The sequence below is a fragment of the Dipodomys merriami genome, unplaced genomic scaffold (assembly GCF_024711535.1).
Source record: "Dipodomys merriami isolate MVZ:Mamm:240054 unplaced genomic scaffold, mDipMer1.0.p SCAF_4, whole genome shotgun sequence".
Taxonomy (NCBI): Eukaryota; Metazoa; Chordata; class Mammalia; order Rodentia; family Heteromyidae; genus Dipodomys; species Dipodomys merriami.
Window position 1 is genome coordinate 80,998,072 of NW_027205603.1, and position 17,732 is coordinate 81,015,803.

General features: G+C 39.0%; 1 protein-coding gene and 1 non-coding gene across 15 annotated transcripts in view; both read left to right on the forward strand.

Annotated features, from left to right (window-relative positions):
- Tbc1d31 (TBC1 domain family member 31) overlaps positions 1-17,732 on the forward strand; it is a 67,539-nt gene that overhangs the window by 22,773 nt on the left and 27,034 nt on the right. For 12 of the 14 annotated variants that reach the window (XM_069991346.1, XM_069991344.1, XM_069991342.1 and 9 more), the window contains 9 exons: positions 751-902; positions 2,759-2,918; positions 4,051-4,251; positions 4,964-5,140; positions 7,158-7,237; positions 8,155-8,301; positions 13,101-13,234; positions 16,375-16,508; positions 17,386-17,565. In XM_069991346.1, coding sequence (XP_069847447.1) covers positions 751-902; positions 2,759-2,918; positions 4,051-4,251; positions 4,964-5,140; positions 7,158-7,237; positions 8,155-8,301; positions 13,101-13,234; positions 16,375-16,508; positions 17,386-17,565 — 1,365 coding nt within the window. Of the gene's footprint in view, positions 1-750; positions 903-2,758; positions 2,919-4,050; positions 4,252-4,963; positions 5,141-7,157; positions 7,238-8,154; positions 8,302-13,100; positions 13,235-16,374; positions 16,509-17,385; positions 17,566-17,732 lie in introns of those variants that run through there. The other 2 variants (XM_069991347.1, XM_069991354.1) reach the window with 2 other exon arrangements.
- LOC138806387 (small nucleolar RNA SNORA54) lies at positions 14,671-14,794 on the forward strand. The gene has a single exon (XR_011365835.1). It is a non-coding gene; the product is annotated as a small nucleolar RNA SNORA54 (small nucleolar RNA).

Sequence of the window (17,732 nt, forward strand, 5' to 3'; positions counted from 1 at the left end):
AATACTGTATAGAGGGGTTACAATTACATGGGCATAATTGCATATATTAGTGTATATAAACATGTTCATTAGTGTAAATAAACAAGTTTGTTAGTCTAAATTGTATCTCAATTTTGGTTGAATTTTTTTAATATAAGATAAAGAAATTGTAATTGTTATATAGAATTTTGTAAATTTCCTACTCATTCTAGTCAACTTTTTTAGTTGAATGGGCTTACCATTTCTTTTTAGTTGATTATAGTTTAGGAAATAACAATATTATCCTACTGTATATTATACATTGATTTTTTTTTTTTTTTTGGTCGATCGTGGGGCTTGAACTCTGGGCTTGGGTGCTGTCCCTCAGCTCTTCAGCTCAAGGCAAGCGCTCCATCACTTGAGCCACAGCGCCACTTCCAGTTTTCTAGTGGTTTATTGGAGATAAGAGTCTCACGGACTTTCCTGCCCCGAGACTCACATCTGTAATCCAAGCTATGCAGGAGACTAAGATCTAAGGATCATGGTTCAAAACTAGCTGGGCAGGAAAGTCACTGAGCTATTTATCTCTAATTAATTATTAAAAAAAAAAAAGCCAGAGGTGGAGCTGTAGCTCAAGCTCAGTGACAGTGCCCGGCCTCTGAGTTCAAGCCCCAGGATTGGCACAGGAAAAAACAAAAAACAGAAAAAGGTAATTTTAAAAAAGACTGTATAATTTCCAGTTTAATAGTTGTATCTGAACCTAATGTGAATAATAACTTTTTCTATCTCCAGGTTTTCTTTCTGCCTTTAAGTAACACCATCCTCAGCTGTTTTAAAGATAATTCCATCTTTGCTTGGGAATGTGATACTCTTTTTTGCAAATATCAATTGCCAGCTCCACCTGAAAGTTCTAGTATAATATACAAAGTGTTTGCTGTAACCAGGTAATTATTAATTTTCTGAAAGTATATAATAAAATCTATTTAAAAAGAAAAAAGCAACAGCCAGCACCTGTAGCTCACATCTATAATCCTAGCTAGTTGGGAGGCTGAGAACCGAGGATTGAGGTTTGAAGCTGCCCAGGAAGAAAAGTTCATGAGACCACTTCTCATAGCCAGGCTTGTTGGTATGCATCTGTCATCATAGTTTTGTGGGAGGCTAAAAATTGTTCTAAATCAGCATGATCAGAAAAGTCCTTGAGACTCTGTCCCAACAGAAGCAGTTTGGTGTAGTTAGCATGCACCTGTCATCCCAGTTATGAAGGGAACCCTAAAACAGGTAGATCATGGTCCAAGTGTGTGTCTAGCAAGAAGTGAGACCTGTCTCAAAAGTAACTATTGTGAAAAAGGGCTGGAAGTGTTTCTCAGTGGTAGAATGCTTGCCTACTAATACAGGGAAAATGAGTTTTTTGTCAGTTGGGATAAAGTTATTCATTTGTTAATTTGCCTTCCCTAAACTGAACATCTTGTAAGAGCAGGATTGCCAGACTCGTTCAGTTTACTTGACTTGTTCACTAGTCTGATCCTGGCTCCTGGAGTGATAACTGACTGTACCAGACCTTTTAGAATTAACAAGCAACAGCCTGGCAAGTCAGTACAGCTTTTAAACTCTGCTTCCTACCCCTCCTTCCTCCTCCCCTCGTCTTTTATTGAGGATCAGTAAGGACCAAACCCAGGGCCTAGGGCATGCTAGGCAAGTGCTTTATCACTGAGCTATGTTTCCAGCCCTTAACTTTTGTATCTTATAAAAAATAACTTCCGGGCTGGGAAGGTGGCTCAGTGGTAGAGCACTTGCCTTGCATGCTCGAGGCCCTGGGTTCGATTCCTCAGTACCACGTAAGAAAAAAGCTGGAAGTGGCGCTGTGGCTCAAGTGGTAGAGCGCTAGCCTTGAGCTGAAGAGCTGAGGGACAGTGCCCAGGCCCAGAGTTCAGGCCCCACGACTGGACCCCCCCCCCAAAAAACAAAAAACTTCCTGAGCAGGAAAAAAGTTTGGCTCTTTTTAGTTTTCAAATAGAAATGTACTCACTACCAATTCTTTTTTTTTTTTTTTTTTTTTTTGTCAGTTGTGGGGCCTAAACTCTGGGCCTGGGAGCTGTCTCTCAGCTCTTCAGTTCAAGGCTAGCTCTACCACTTGAGCCACAGTGCCACTTTCAGCTTTTTATCCGCTTATGTGGTGCTGAGGAATTGAACCCTGGGCCTCACGCATTCAAGGCAAGCACTCTACCACTGAGCCACCTTCCCAGCCCTTACTACCAATTCTTTTTTTTGCCAGTCCTGGGGCTTGAACTCAGGGCCTGGGCACTGTTCCCAGCTTCTTTTGCTCAAGGCTAACACGCTACCACTTGAGTCACAGCGCTACTTGTGGCTTTTTCTGTGCATGTGGTATTGAGGAATCGAACCCAGGGCTTCATGCATGCTAGGCAAGCAATCTACCACTGAGCCACATTCCCAGCCTTTACTGCCAATTCTTTATGGAGAAATACAGAGAGTTGGATAGTGTTGAGTTACTTTGCTGTTATTTAATAAAGTGTAAATGTTACTCAGAAACTCTCCAAATGGTTGAACTGATGCCTTAAGGCAATATGTAAAAATGCATAAACCTGAGTTGTATGGTGGGCACTGGCTACCTGTGACTATTTAATAAACGTTTAAATCTGTTTCCTCAGTAGTTCTAGCCACTTTTCAAGTACCCTGGTAGGCAGCATGGATTAGAATATGTTTACCATCACAGAAAGTTGTACTGGACAGTGCTGCAATAAATAATTCAGCTAGTCTGGCTTCCTCACCTTTTGTTGTATAGAGATGGGCGGATCCTGGCTGCTGGAGGCAAATCAAATCATCTGCACTTGTGGTCCTTGGAAGCTACACGGCTCTTCAGAATTATCCAGATGCCTACCAAAATACGAGCCATTCGCCATCTGGAATTCCTTCCTGATAGCTTTGATGCTGGTTCTAATCAGGTTAGTAACAGAAATGTAGAGTATTGTACTTTTTGAAAAAGAAATGTATTAGAACTTAGCTATTTAACTTACACTGTGACTTATAAGAATTTGAAATTACCAAGATATTATTTTTGTGAAGTTTAGAATTGAAAATTACCTATTCTTTTTTATTAATTACAAATGGTTACTTTAATATTCTTATTTTAAATTGCTTATCATGATGTCATATTCTTTTTTCTTTTTTTTTTTTTTTGTCAGTTGTGGGGCTTGGATGCTGTCCCCAAGCTCTTTAGCTCAAGGCGAGCACTCTACCACTTGCCATTTTCATGTCCTATGGAGTTGAAATAGTGACATAAAGGTTTTCTGACTGTGTAAAATTTGGAATAGGATCTTTCCAGGTGTCCTCCAGAAAGGTTGTATTCACTGCTAATGAGGGGGTTTGTTCCCTGCCAGCCAGTCAGCCGAAGAGCGTGCTTTTTACATTGTCCCTTCCAAACTGCCTTGTGTGTAACAAGTACAACATCAGAATTGCAGCAGTAAGAGGGTTGTCATGTTTATGAAGTCTTAGTAGGAAACCAACTTGTACCTAAGGTACAGGCGAAAGAATTTGTTTGCTTGAACTTTTGATTACATGCTTTACATTTTCAAACTATGTGGAAATAATGTTTTTTTCTTTAAAAGACTAGTTTCCCACCCAGTTCTCTACCACTGTCCTTGGAATCCACAATCTCTCTACACTCTCCAATATTAGTTATAATAGCTGAAGGGGAGCAGATTGTAGGAAGCCCCACCAGGAATCACAGGTCTGTGTTTAGGCAGCAGGACAAACCTTCCACCCTCCTCCATTCTGTCACCCAGTGTGAGGTAAAAATGAACTTCATCCAAGCTTAGATGACCTCTATATAGTTCCCTGTACATATTCCTTACTGTTTGAGGTTATAGTTGAGCTTGCCTGGCTTGAAGAAGGCAAATCAACCTAAGCCATAATTAGTGAGTTTTAGATGCATAGGGGCTAAATAAGAATAGAGTCTCCTACAGTTTTTTCTTCTCAAAAAAAATATGTACATGTGCATATACAGAATATATGTGTATGTAGTTTCAGATTTTTTAGCTTTTGAATGTCTTACAAACTCATTGTCTCTACTCTTAGGTTCTTGGAATACTAAGTCAAGATGGTATTATGAGGTTCGTCAATATACAGACCTGTAAACTTCTTTTTGAAATTGGGAGCCTTGATGAAGGGATTAGTTCATCAGTAATCAGCCCACACGGACGATATATTGCATCTATTATGGAAAATGGAAGTCTAAACATATATTCAGTTCAAGCATTAACACAAGAGATAAACAAGGTATGTTACCAAGCAAACAATAACTTTTTTAGAAAACATTATAATTTAATAAAGCTAATTTCATGCTTGGGTATTAATCTTATTGCACAAAGACATTTTTAAACCCATAGGTGGACTTGGACACATGGCATGGATGGTAGAATACTTAAAGCCCTGAGTTCAGCCCCCAGGACTACAAAAAAATATAAACACCCACTGATATCTTCAAGTAGGACTCCTAAAACCTGCCAGACTTACAAGAAGCAAATACACTTACTGTCATAAACCAAAAATATCAGAGCAGGGCTGGAAATGTGGCTCAGTGGTCAAGTGCTTGCTTAGCATGCATAAAGTCCTGGGTTTGATTTCACCGTACTACATAATCAGAAAAGGCTTGAATACTGTATATAGGAGTTACAGTTATATGAGTAGGGTAATGAGTACATTTCCTATCGAGCATTGTTACCCCTCCTTTGTTTTTCCCCTACCATCCCTTCCCTTTCCATATCCCCAACTCCTCCCTCCCCCACCCAACTACATCTTTTGTATCTAGCAGAAACTGGCTTTGATTTGTTAGTCAGCAAGATAACATTCTTAGCAGTTCACTTGGACTTTCTGCCTGAAGAATAATTATATATAATAAAGCATGTCATTCAAGCAGATTTTAGAAATTATTTATTAACATGTCTGTTCCAAGAATATCTACTAGGAGTCTTTTTTTTTTTTCTTTTAGCCACCTCCTCCGTTAGTCAAAGTGATTGAAGATTTGCCTAAGAATATACCAACTTCTGGTGATGTTAAGATGAAGATGACATCAGGAAGAGTGCTTCGGCCAGCAAGATGTAAGGAGCACAAAACTCAAACTAGAATAATAAAGCAAGACCTGACTGGTAACTTAGAAAATAAAGAGGTAAGAAGATCTGCCTAACTTGTGTTCGTCATCACTCTTCTCTAGCAAGGCTCATGATTCCTAGGTCATCATCATTTTTCCCTCTGTAGGGGCCTACCAGGATTATTATATAAAGATTATGAATAAGGATGATTTTATATATTACATATTCTTTATTATATAAAGAAGAGAAAACTGTAACTAGAATTACAGTATGCTTTCTAACTCTTTTTACATGGATGTAGTATATGTTGATGGTTTTTACAAAGTCTATAAAATTAGACTGTAATATGCTAGTAAGTGGTTAATGTGTGGTAATAAGAATCAAGAGACGCCAATAATGTGAAATACATGGTAAGACCAAAATCATGTAAAACATCTCATTAATTAGTGATTTTGGTATCATGTATTGAAAGGATATTTTGATAATATTGGGTTAAATAAATTGTATTCAGTTAGATGTACAAACCTGCTTCTTTATCTTTTTCTATGTAGTTTTTAGGAAGTTTTAAATTACATTTGTGACTATATAGATAAGATTATAAAAGGAAATAGTAAAAGTATGCTTTTCTTCCATCTTGGTCCCTGTTCCATTGGCACTGAACCAAGATGCCATATAGTAGGATTACATTGTGGGAACAAATTTCAATGAGTTTTTTTCTCTTTTTAAATTATCTGCAAAACACATTACTTTAGAATAGCCAATAAATACAAATATGAAGAGAAGTTATTAACATTATCTTAAGGAATTTTGTCTTTACTAGCAATCAATATACATACAAAGTATATACAAGTATAATGAATTTTCACAGACTGAACATACCCATATCATCTGCACTCATATCAAAAAGTAAAACATGACCAACACCCTTCTTCTCCTTTCTAGACATCGCTCCTTACCTTGATGATAACTTCTCTTTTAGGAAGAAGAGTGAGTAAAGGTACTGGAGATTGAATTTAGAATCTAACACATGCTAATAAGCATTCACTCTGCTACAGACCTATATCTCAGCTCAGAAAATTATTCTCATGATAGTACCATAGACTAATACTGGCAAACAGTGGTTTCTGAATGGATTTGCAACTTATACTCTAATCAGCAGTATTTGAGAGTTTTAGTTGTTCCATATTCTCACCAACACTTGATATTTTTCACATTAATTATTTTGTGTGTATGTGTGTGTGTGCACACACACACACACACCAGTATTTGGGCTTTGAGTTCTTACTTGGCTTTGTTACTTAAAGCTGGCACTCTACCACTAGTAATTTTTTTTCTTTAAGAATTTTTTTTTCGGTCATGGGGCTTGAACTCTGAACTTGAGCACTGCTATTCCTGAGCTAATTTGCTCAAGGCTAGTGCCTGCTGCTTTGAGCCACAGCACTACTTCTGGTTTTTGAGTGGTTAATTGGAGATAAGAGTCTCATGGGGACTTTTCTGCCTGGGCTGGCTTCAACTCACAATCCTTAGATCTTAGCCTCCTAAGTAACTGGGATTTCAGATGTGAGCCACTGGCACTTGGCTTTCTTTATAAATTTTTAAATTATGAACTCTACATGTACAGAAGAGTATATAAAGCAGTATATAAAACAGTAAAGCTTAATTAAAAAATAAAAGATCACACATATAACTTGAGTTAGGTGCTCTCACAGTTTGTTCAGATTTCATGCTTTGTTAGGGTTCAGTGTAGAATCATTCATATTAGAAAAATACAAAGCAAAATCAGCAAAGGATAAGTGTACATGAGTTGAGGTCCAGAGAAATCAGGCACAAGCTTCCCCAAGTCTTCATCACTATTTGATCCTTCTAGCAGTGAATTGTAACATACAATACCAAGTATTGTTTGCTAAGGAAATCATTAGAAACTCAATGCCTACATCTTTTACATGAGGCTAGTTATGTAGGCTTCTTGGCCTCCTGAGTGCAGGGATTACAGGTGTGTACCATCACACCTGGCGTACATGTTGTATTCTCAGGTTGGAAGTAGATTACCATGTTTTTACTTGCCTGTCACTTGTTTATACTATCTTTTTATAGAATGAATTGTCAGATGGATTAAACAAAAAACGTTTACAAATCTTATTAAAAGGCTATGGTGAATATCCAACAAAATACAGGTAAATTTTTAATTCTTTTTTTTTTTTTTTTTGTGGGTAGGTGGGGGGAAGCAGCGGTAATCTGGCACATTTTTTTCTCAATCATCATCCGAAAAGAAAACATTCTTAAAAAACACCAGGAGCCAGTGGCTCACGCCTGTAATCCTAGCTACTCAGGAGGCTGTGGTCTGAGGATCTTAGTTCAAAGCCAGCCAGGGCAAGAAAGTGTGAGACTCTTATCTCCAGTGAACCACCAGAAAACTGGAAGTGGTGCTGTGGCTTAATTGGTAGAGTGCTCACCTTGAGCTGAAGAGCTGAGGGACAGCACCTAGGCCCAGAGTTCAAACCCCATGACGGACAAAAAAAAGAAAGAAAACATTCTCAACTAGTATCATTACAAAAAGCTCTGATAAGCCAGCCACTGGTAGCTCAGACCTGTAATCCTAGCTCTTAGGATGCTGAGATCTGAGGATCACAGTTTGAAGCCAGCCCAGGCAGGAAAGTCTGAGATTCTTATGTCCAATAAACTTCTAGGAAAAGGCCAGAAGTGGTGCTGTGGCTCAAGTGGTAGAGTGCTAGCCTTGAGCAAAAAGAAGCTCAGGGACAGCACCTAGGTCCACAGTTCAAGCCCCAGAACTGGAAGGAAGGAAGGGGAAAAAAAAAAACAGCTCTGAGAAAGCCATCACTATGGTGTGTCATAAAGCAGGTACAAGGTAGTTTGCATCCAGGGAGGTAGGATACAGACCTGTCCTACATCTATACTACTAGAAGGTACAATTAACAAGGTATTATTTGAGACTTGATTCTACTTTTCCCATTAGAGGGCCCAAAGAATGGTTTGACCCAGCTCTGTAAAATTCACTTTCTTAGATTAAATTCTTTACACTAAATCATTTTTGCTCAAAAAGTTTTGATTTAAAATTACATTTTAATTTCAGGATGTTCATTTGGCGCTCTTTATTACAACTGCCTGAAAATCATACTGCATTTAGCAACCTACTAGATAAGGGCACTCATGTGGCATTTCTCAACCTTCAGAAGTTATACCCCATCAAAAGTAGGAAACTACTCAGAGTTTTACAGAGGTATGTTGCAGCTGTGGACATGAAACCTATAGATAGTCATTGCAATGTTTTAAAATCCTTTGTCACTTTGATTATCCTGTGTGACATGTTGGCTCATTTGAAAATCAGACATATGCATGTATATATAGTACATATGAATATTAGCTGTGTTCTAGAAAACAGGAATCTTTTAGATTACTTAAAGGAACAAAGCAGTATAGTAGAAAGAGCTTAGAATTTAAAGGCAAAAGACCCAGCTTTGAAATCTTATTCCATAGCTGAGTAACTGATGTAGGATGTGTCATTATCTCATCATTAATTTCTTACACCAGCTTAACACCAGCTTTCAAGGATTTCTGGCATAATTAGAAGAAAATCTCTTAGAATTTAAGACATTGATACCTGTTCCTAAGATCCATTACTTCCCCAGAAATTAAAGTGCTGACAATCTAATTCTATTAGTCCTTCTCCTTTTATGAACAGGGTAATTTCTATAAGGAAGAACTTTTTTGTTTTCTTTTTTTTTTTCCTTCTTTTTTTTTTGGGGGGGTCCGGTCATGGGGCCTGAACTCTGGGCCTGGGCGCTGTCCCTCAGCTCTTCAGCTCAAGGCTAGCACTCTACCACTTGAGCCATAGCGCCACTCCGGCTTTTTTCTTTTTGCTTATGTGGTGCTGAGGAATTGAACCCAGGGCTTCACGCATGCAAGGCAAGCACTCTACCACTGAGCCATCTTCCCAGCCCCTAAAGAAGAACTTTTTTGTTATCAACTCTTAAGATACACTCTACATATAAAAAAGTTGAATAGGGGCTGGGAAGGTAGGGCTCAGCAGTAGAGTGCTTGCCTTGCATGCATGAGGCCCTGGGTTCAATTCCTCAGTACCACATAAGCAGAAAAAGCCAGAAGTGGTGCTGTGGCTCAAATGGTGGAGCACTAGTCTTGAGCTGAAGAACTGAGGGAAAGTGCCCAGGCCCAGTATTCAGGCCTGTGACTGACCAAAAAAAGAGAAGGAAAGAAAATAAATAAAATAAAAAAGTTGAATACTTGGAATTGTTTTCTTTTTTTAATTTATTAGTTTTAAAAATAGTAAATTAAGCCGGGCGCCGGTGGCTCACGCCTGTAATTCTAGCTACAGGAGGCTGAGATATGAGGATCACGGTTCAAAGCCAGCCCAGGCAAGGAAAGTCCGTGAGACACTTATCTCCAATAAAACCACTAGAAAACCGGAAGTGGCGCTGTGGCTCAAGGGATAGAGTGCTTGCCTTGAGCTGAAGAGCTGAGGGATAGTGCCCAAGCCCGGATTTCAAGCCCCACAACCGACCAAAAAAAAGAATAGTAAATTAATTACTTTAAAGAACACCAGAATGAAAAATGTATTTATGCTAGGCACTGGTAGCTCCTCATGCCTCTAAATCCTAGCTACTCAAGAGGCTGAGATCTGAGGATCACAGTTTGAAGCCAGTCCAGTCAGGAAAGTGTGAGACTCTTACCCTCCAATTAACTACCGAAGGCCAGCAGCGTAGCTATATAGCTCAAGTGGTAGATTGCTAGCCTTCAGCTCAAAAGCCCATGAGTTCAAGCTCCAGAATTTGCGCGTGTGCACGCGCGCGCGCGCGCACACACACACACACACACACACACGCACATACACAGTATATTCATGATAAATTCAGATTTAAATGTACAGACATTTCCAGGAAACAGAATCAAAAAGGAGTTTTTCAAAGTGGTATTTTCCATTCAGATTTAGGACTCCAAAGTTTTTGCATAATTTCTTTGATTTCATATTTGAATGCTTTCCTCATTGGCTTAATTGTTACCTTTGTATCCTCATCCCTCTTCTTCCTCCTTCCTTTACCTCCTCCCCTTTCTCCTTTCTCTCCTTCTCTCCACCCCCTCCCCCTTTATTGCATGCAAGGAATCCTACCAAACCCAGGTCCTAAAGCATTACTAGGCAAGATTTTTATCACTGAGCTACATCTCCTGAAAATATTTATTTAAAGTTTTATTTTATCTTATTCTTTCTTTCTAATAAAGAAAGTTGTCTTTCTAAATCAAATGTTAAAAAAAAAGATAACATTCAACTCAGTCTGGTTTCTATTCCCTCCATCCTATTCCTATCAGTAACCTTTTTAATGTTTATTAATTTACTTTATTGTTATTATAGAAGTGATGCACAGAGGGATTACAATTACATGAGCTAGGTAATGACTACATTTCCTTTCATACATCTTCTGTTCCCTCATTCTCTCCCAGTCCCTCCCTCCCATATCCACCCACAAGTTGTATAGTTCACCTTCATCAATGTCCAGTGAACTCCACTTTTTGACCCCTTTTGCCTCAAATTCTGTACCCTTCTCCCCACCCTCTTGAAGATACACATGTGAATACATCATACATAGGGTAAAGAAGACAGAATCATAAAAACTAAAAAAACAAAGTCTCTTATTTCCACATCTTAGAGTTTGTTTCAGTATGTATTGTTTGATATTAATATGAAGAGACACTTAGGCATTGCACCTTTGTGTTTCTCTCCTCAGAGAATCCTCTTTTGGTTGAACTGTGTAACATCCTGAATAATTTGTTATATCCCTGTGCATTTGAGATCTGATTTCCACATATCAGAAAAAAACATGCGTCATTTGTCTCTCTGAGCTTGGCTTACCTCATTTAACATGATTTGTTCTAGGTCCATCTATTTCCCTACAAATGACATTATTTTATTCTTTCTAATGGCTGTGTAAAATTCCATTGTGTATAGATACCACATTTTTGGGATCCACTCATTTATTGTGGGGCATCTGGTCTGTTTCTTAATCTTGGCTATTGTAAATAGTGCAGCAGTGAACATGGATGTGCAGGTATCCTTATATCCTGGCTCAGGCCGTCAGTAATAAACATCATAGATTTATATTCTTCCTCCTTAGGTAAATAGTTGTATCCTATTGCACATGTGAGTATATTTTTGAACATTTGTGTACCTTTTTAAATTTAACAAAATAGTTTTAGATATTTCAAAGCAATGTGTAGAAAAATTTCTCTTTTCCTTTTATATCTGCTTTGTTCTCCATTGTACAGTTATAGTATAATTTATTTCATCAGTCCCCTATTAGTGAACGGTTGGATTATTTCCAGTCTTAAGAGCATGCTCTATTAATTAGCTCTAAGTCCATTATTAAATTGAAATGTAATGTGTATCAAAGGGTAAATGTGTAATATACCACTCTTGAGTAAGAGAAAAAATAAGATTACTTTAAGACCGGACTCAGGGAAAGATGGAATTTTATTTTTCCCATTGATCTTCACATTTACTGTGCTTTGCTGCTGTGCATAAGCCTATATAAGATAACATCACAGCTCTGACATTTGTCCAAATATGATGGTGGTATAAATAGACACTTTTGGATTAGGATTTTTTTTTGCACTGGCTGGTTTTTTGGTTTGATTTTTGGTTTTTAGTGTTTCTTTGTTTTTGTTTTTGTTTTTGGCTGTTCTTTTTGTGTGTGTGTGTCTGTCAGCCCTGAGGCTTGAATTCAGGGCCTGGGCACTATACGTAAGTTTTTGTGCTCAAGACTAGTGTTCTGCCACTTGAACCACAGCTTCACATGAAGCTTTTTGGTGGTTCATTGGAGTCTTAGAATTTTCTGCCCGGGCCAGCTTCAAACTGCAATGTTCAGATCTCAGCCTCCTGAGTAGAATTATAGACAGTGCTCAGCCTGTTGATATTATAAGAGAGAGAGAGAGAGAGAGAGAGAGAGAGAGAGAGAGAGAGAGAGTGTGTGTGTGTGTGTGTGTGTGTGTGTGTGTGTGTGTGTGTGTGTGTGTGTGTATCCTTTGACTCAACAATTCCACTTATAGGAATTTATTCAAATCTGTATTTTCACATGAAGCATGAGCACAGTATTGTTTATGAAAGGGTAGAAAGATCTTACAGACCCAAGAATACAGATCTTGTTTAAAAAAAAGTTATATCCATAAACAGTTCTCATATATCTGCAAAATACCATGAGGATATTTTCTAGTATACTGATATAAACTTTTCCCAAGAGGTTCTTAATTTAAGATGATGGAATACTGGATGTTGTGGTACATGCCTGTAATTTCACCTACTTCAGAGGCAGAGATTGGGAGACTTGAGGTTCAAGGCTGTGTTGAGCAAGACCTATCTCAAACAAGCCTGGTATGGGGTTGCTCACCTGTAATCCCAGATGAATAGGAGTTTAGATAGAAGGATCACAGTCCAAATCTGACCCTGGGCAAAAATCAGAAGATCGTATCTGAAAACTAAAGCATAAAAGGGTAGGTAACAGGACTCAGGTAGTAGAGTGCCCGGTGGGCGGAGAGAGAGGGCAAAGTATGCAACAATGTTTATATTGAACCCGCCATTTATGTGTGTTTTGGTTTGGGTTTGTTTGTTTTATGCCAGCACTGAAGCTTGTACTCTCACTTAGCTTATTTTACTTGTGGCTGGTGCTGTACCACGTGAGCCCTATCTCCAATCAGGCTTTTTGCTGGATAATAGGAGATGGAATCTGGAGAGCTTGCTTGCCTAAACTGGCTTTGCACCTTGATTCTCAGGTCAGCCCCCTAAATAGGTAGGATCACAGGCATGAGCCATGGTGCCTGGTCATATTTGTGAATTTTATAATAGGATTTAGAGTTTTAGCTGTGGTTACTTCTAAAGAGGAGCTATATGGTAAAAGAACAATTTTTGCCAAATGTATGTTTTGTACGGAACTTTTTATGGTGTGAATATGTTGTTTATACAGATTTCAATAACGTTACTGTTCTCTGGTCTTTATTTCCTTCTTCTGTTTGCAGAACACTGTCTGCTTTAGCTCACTGGTCTTCTATCTTTAGTGACACACCATATCTTCCACTCTTGGCATTTCCATTTGTAAAATTATTCCAGAACAACCAACTCATCTGTTTTGAAGTTGTTGCTACTCTCATAAGTAAGTAGTTATTATAGAATGAAACCAAGAATAGATTCTCACACATTTTCCTGATGTCTTCATACCTTTGCAATATTTAACGATTCTTGACATCTTTACTTTTAAGTTAAAGTGTGAAATAATCAAGTGTAAAGTATAAAGTAGATGTTTCTGTCATATCTATCTAAGCCTTTATTTGCAAGATTTTTTTTATTTTTTTATTTTTTTTATTTTTTTTTGTTGGTTGTGGGGCCTGAACTCTGGACCTGGGCGCTGTCCCTTAGCATTTCAGCTCAAGGCTAGTACTCTACCGCTTGAGCCATAGTGCCACGTCCAGCTTTTTCTGCTAATGTGGTGCTGAGGAATCGAACCCAGGGCCTCATGCATGCAAGGCAAGCACTCTACCACTGAGCCACCTCCCCAGCCCACAAGGACATTTGAATAGCAAGAATTGAAGAGCTATAAATTTTATTTGGAGGGGAGGGGTTGGTTCCGGTCGTGGGGCCTGAACTCTAGGCCTGGGCACTGTCCCTCAGTTCTTCAGCTCAAGGCTGGCACTCTACCACTTGAGCCACAGCACCACTTCCAGCCTTTTTCTTTTTGCTAATGTGGTGCTGAGGAATCAAACTCAGGGCCTCATGCATGCAAGGCAAGCACTCTACCTCTGAGCCACCTTCCTAGCCCCAAGAGCTATAAATTTTAGAAGATCATTATAGACAGATTTGAATATAGACAGATTTGAAGCAATTCTCTTACCTACTGAAAGTAGATTACGTTCAAAGAACTGTTCTAAGTATATAAAACACTTTGTATACCATGGTGTTTTATTTATATTTGTTTTATTTAAATGCTCAACAACAAATTAAATAATGGAATTGGAAAGCCTTTATAAGTCATATGTAATACAATTTTGCCTTCTCTCGATAATTTGAGCTATGAGCTCTTTGTTTTGTGAGACAGGGTCTTTTTGTGTGGTCAGTGCTGAGATTGCCAGCCTTGCCACTGCCTGGCTAGGCTAGGAGATCTTAATATCAAAGAATGCAATCACAGTTTACTACATTGGGTATTTCCAATCCAAAATCCAGAATCAGAAGCTTCTTAAACCCTTTTAGATTTTTGCATTTTAGAATTCAGGATTAAGGATGCTTACCTGGTAAAATCTATTCAGATATTCCAAAATCAAAAAAAAACTTTGAAGTCCAAAAATATAGTCAGCAGAAAACATAAATACTTCAGACTTCAAATAGATGTGCTTGTTCATTGGATCATTTTGACCCAATTTTACTGACAATTCTGAAGAAACCTGCAAAATTTCTACCCGCCTAAGATGTTCTGTTAACATGATGGAATTTGTAAGTCTCTTGCTTAAGAATTTAGAAGTCTTTTTCTTATTTATTCAGTCATATTTAGAACCAAAAAAGAGTGAATTCCTTTAAGAATTACCAAAAAAAAAAAAAGAGCACTGTTCATAACCTGCCAGCCTGGCTTGCTGTGGTTGGTGGGTTCCATTCCAGTGCTACAGCATTTCCAGTGACACACGACTGGCTGACTAGCTTTCAGTTTCAGGTCTTGGGGACATGTTATTAAAAACAAACTAGGAGAGGTTAACAATGCTCAATAGGAAATGTACTCATTACCTTACTCATGTAACTGTAACTCCTTTGTATAGTATCTTTACAATTAAAAAAAAATGTTAAAAAAAAAAAAAAACTAGCCAGCTGCCAGTGGCTCATGCCTAAAAGCCTAGCTACTCAGGGGGCTGAGATGCTAGGATCATGGTTCAAAGCCAGTCTGAGCAGGAATGTTTGTGAGACTCTTATCTCCAATAAATATTCAGAAAAGGCCAGAAGTGGCAGTGTGGCTTAAGTGGTAGAACACTAGCCTTGAGCACAAAGAGCTCAGAGATAGCATGCAGGCCCAGAGTTCAAGCTCCAGGAACAGCAAAAACAAACAAACAAACAAAAACCTGGGTGTGCTGTAAGCAGTCCCAGCACTATGGAGGCTACTTCAAGGGGATCAAAAATTCAAGGCCAGCTGGGTGTCAGTGGCTTAGGCCTGAAATTCTAGCTCAGGGACAGGGCCTAGGCTTGAGTTCAAGCCCAAGGACCAGCACAAAAAAAATAATTTCAAGACCAGCCTCGACTACATAATGTAATCAGGACACTATTAAAAATAAAAGAAGAAGCAAGAGCTGGTGGCTCACACCTGTAATCCTAGCTACTCAGGAGGCTAAGATCTGGGATCATGGTTCAAAGCCAGCCAGGGCAGGAAAGGCCATGAGACTCTTATCTCCAATAAACCACTAGAAAACCGGAAGTGGCACTGTGGCTCACGTGGTTGAGCACTTGCCTTGAGCTGAAGAGCTGAGGGACAGAGCCCAGGCCCAGAGTTCAAGCCCCACAACTGACAAAAATAAAAGAAGAAAGAAAACACGAGGGTATTCAGTATGTATTATGGAAAAAGAGCTATGCAACTTGTGGGCAGAGACGGGAAGGGGAGATTGGGGGAAAGCAAATGAAGGGGTGACATTGTCTAAAAGAGAAATGTGGCCGGGCGCTGGTGGCTCACGCCTGTAATCCTAGCTACTCAGGAGACTGAGATCTGAAGATCATGGTTCAAAGCCAGCCCGGGCAGGAAAGACTGTGATACTCCTGTCTCCAATAAACCACCAGAAAACCGGAAGTGGCGCTGTAGCTCAAGTGATAGAGTGCTCGCCTTGAGCTGAAGAGCTGAAGGACAGTGCCCAGGCCCAGAGTTCAAGCCCCACGACCGACCAAAAAAAAAAAAAAAGAGAAATGTGCACATTGCCTGAAATTTGCACTGGTAGCCCCTGTATAACACCTTAATAATAACAATAAAATTATATTCTTAAAAATCAAAGGTCAGGCACTGGTGGCCCATGCCTATAATCCTAGCTACTCAGGAGGCTGAGATCTTGAAGATCATGGTTCAAAGCCAGCCCAGGCAGGAAAGTCCCTGTGAGACTCTTATCTCCAATTAACCACCAGAAAACTGGAAGTAGAACTGTGGCTCAAAGTGGTAGAGTACTCAGGGACAGCACCCAGGCCCTGGGTTCAAGCCCCATGACTGACCCCCCCAAAAAAATTATTCTTTGATATAGAAAGATACTTAAATTTCCTTTAATTTTTTTTTCTTTGTAGTAAATTGGTGTCAACACTGGTTTGAATACTTTCCTAACCCTCCCATCAATATTCTTAGTATGATAGAAAATGTTTTGGCATTTTGTGATAAACAACTGCTCCAGCACTTCATAGATCATGATATAACTTCCCAGGTAAGAAGTATAGGGCTTTTAGAAAGATTTAATTTATTTGGGGACCTAACATTGATTCTGGTATAAATAAAATAGTACTTCTATGGAGTAATAAAAACATACTATGCTTTGTATTTTTAACACAATTTCATTTTTTTCTTAATATATTTTTTATTGTAAAGATACTGTACAGAGGGGTTACAATTACATGAGCAAGGTAATGAGTCCATTTCCTATGGAGCAGTGTTATACCCTCCTTTATTTTTCCCCTACCATCCCTTTCCTCCCCAGCTCCTCCCTTCCTTCCCCCCCCCCATTCTTTTTTATTATACCAACTTACTCAAAGTCTATAAAGAAGTGGAGCTGTGGCCCAATTGGTAGAGTGCCAGCCTTGAAGGAAAAAGCTAAAGGATAACTCCCAGGCCCTGAGTTCAAGCCCCAGTGCTGGGGGGAAAAAAGTCTATAAAGAGAATCTCTGTCTTCCCGATAGTATAAAATGATGTAGCTCAGTGATGGCCACTTGCCAGTACTGAGGGGAAAGTGGGAGTGGTGTGAAAGTTCCAAATTAAGATAGTAATTCTTTTTGTTGTTGTTGTTTTGTGCTGATCCTGGGGCTTGAACTCAAGGCCTGGTTGCTGCTTAAACTCTTTTGTTCAAGGGTAGTGTTCTACCACTTGAGCCACAGCAACACTTCTGGCTTTTTCTGAGTCGTTGTTTGCTGGCTTTGAACCACAATTTTCATATTCCAGCCTCCTGAGTAGCTAGGACTACAGTCATGAGCCACCGCACCTACCAGATACTGTTTTATAACAATGTGCTTAATATGCCTTCACAGATGAAATGTAAGAGATTATTGTCAGTGACTGTGTTTTGACTAATTTATTATTCTTCACTTTAGCTGTACGCTTGGCCTCTTCTTGAAACGGTGTTCTCAGAAGTGCTGACCAGAGAGGAGTGGCTCAAATTATTTGATAATGTCTTCTCCAATCAACCTTCCTTCCTTCTGATGACTGTGGTAGCCTACAGCACATGTTCTAGAGCTCCTTTGCTCAACTGCACTCTTAAAGATGATTTTACGGTAAATACCCTGTTGTTAAGAGGGTTGGGGTATATAGCTGAGTGGTAGAATACTTACCTAATACTTACCTGAGACCTTGGGTTCAATCCCCAGCATTACTAATAAATAAGTAAGTAAATGAGAGGCTCAAATTTCACTCTTTTCTATTAAAAATTGTACTGATTGAC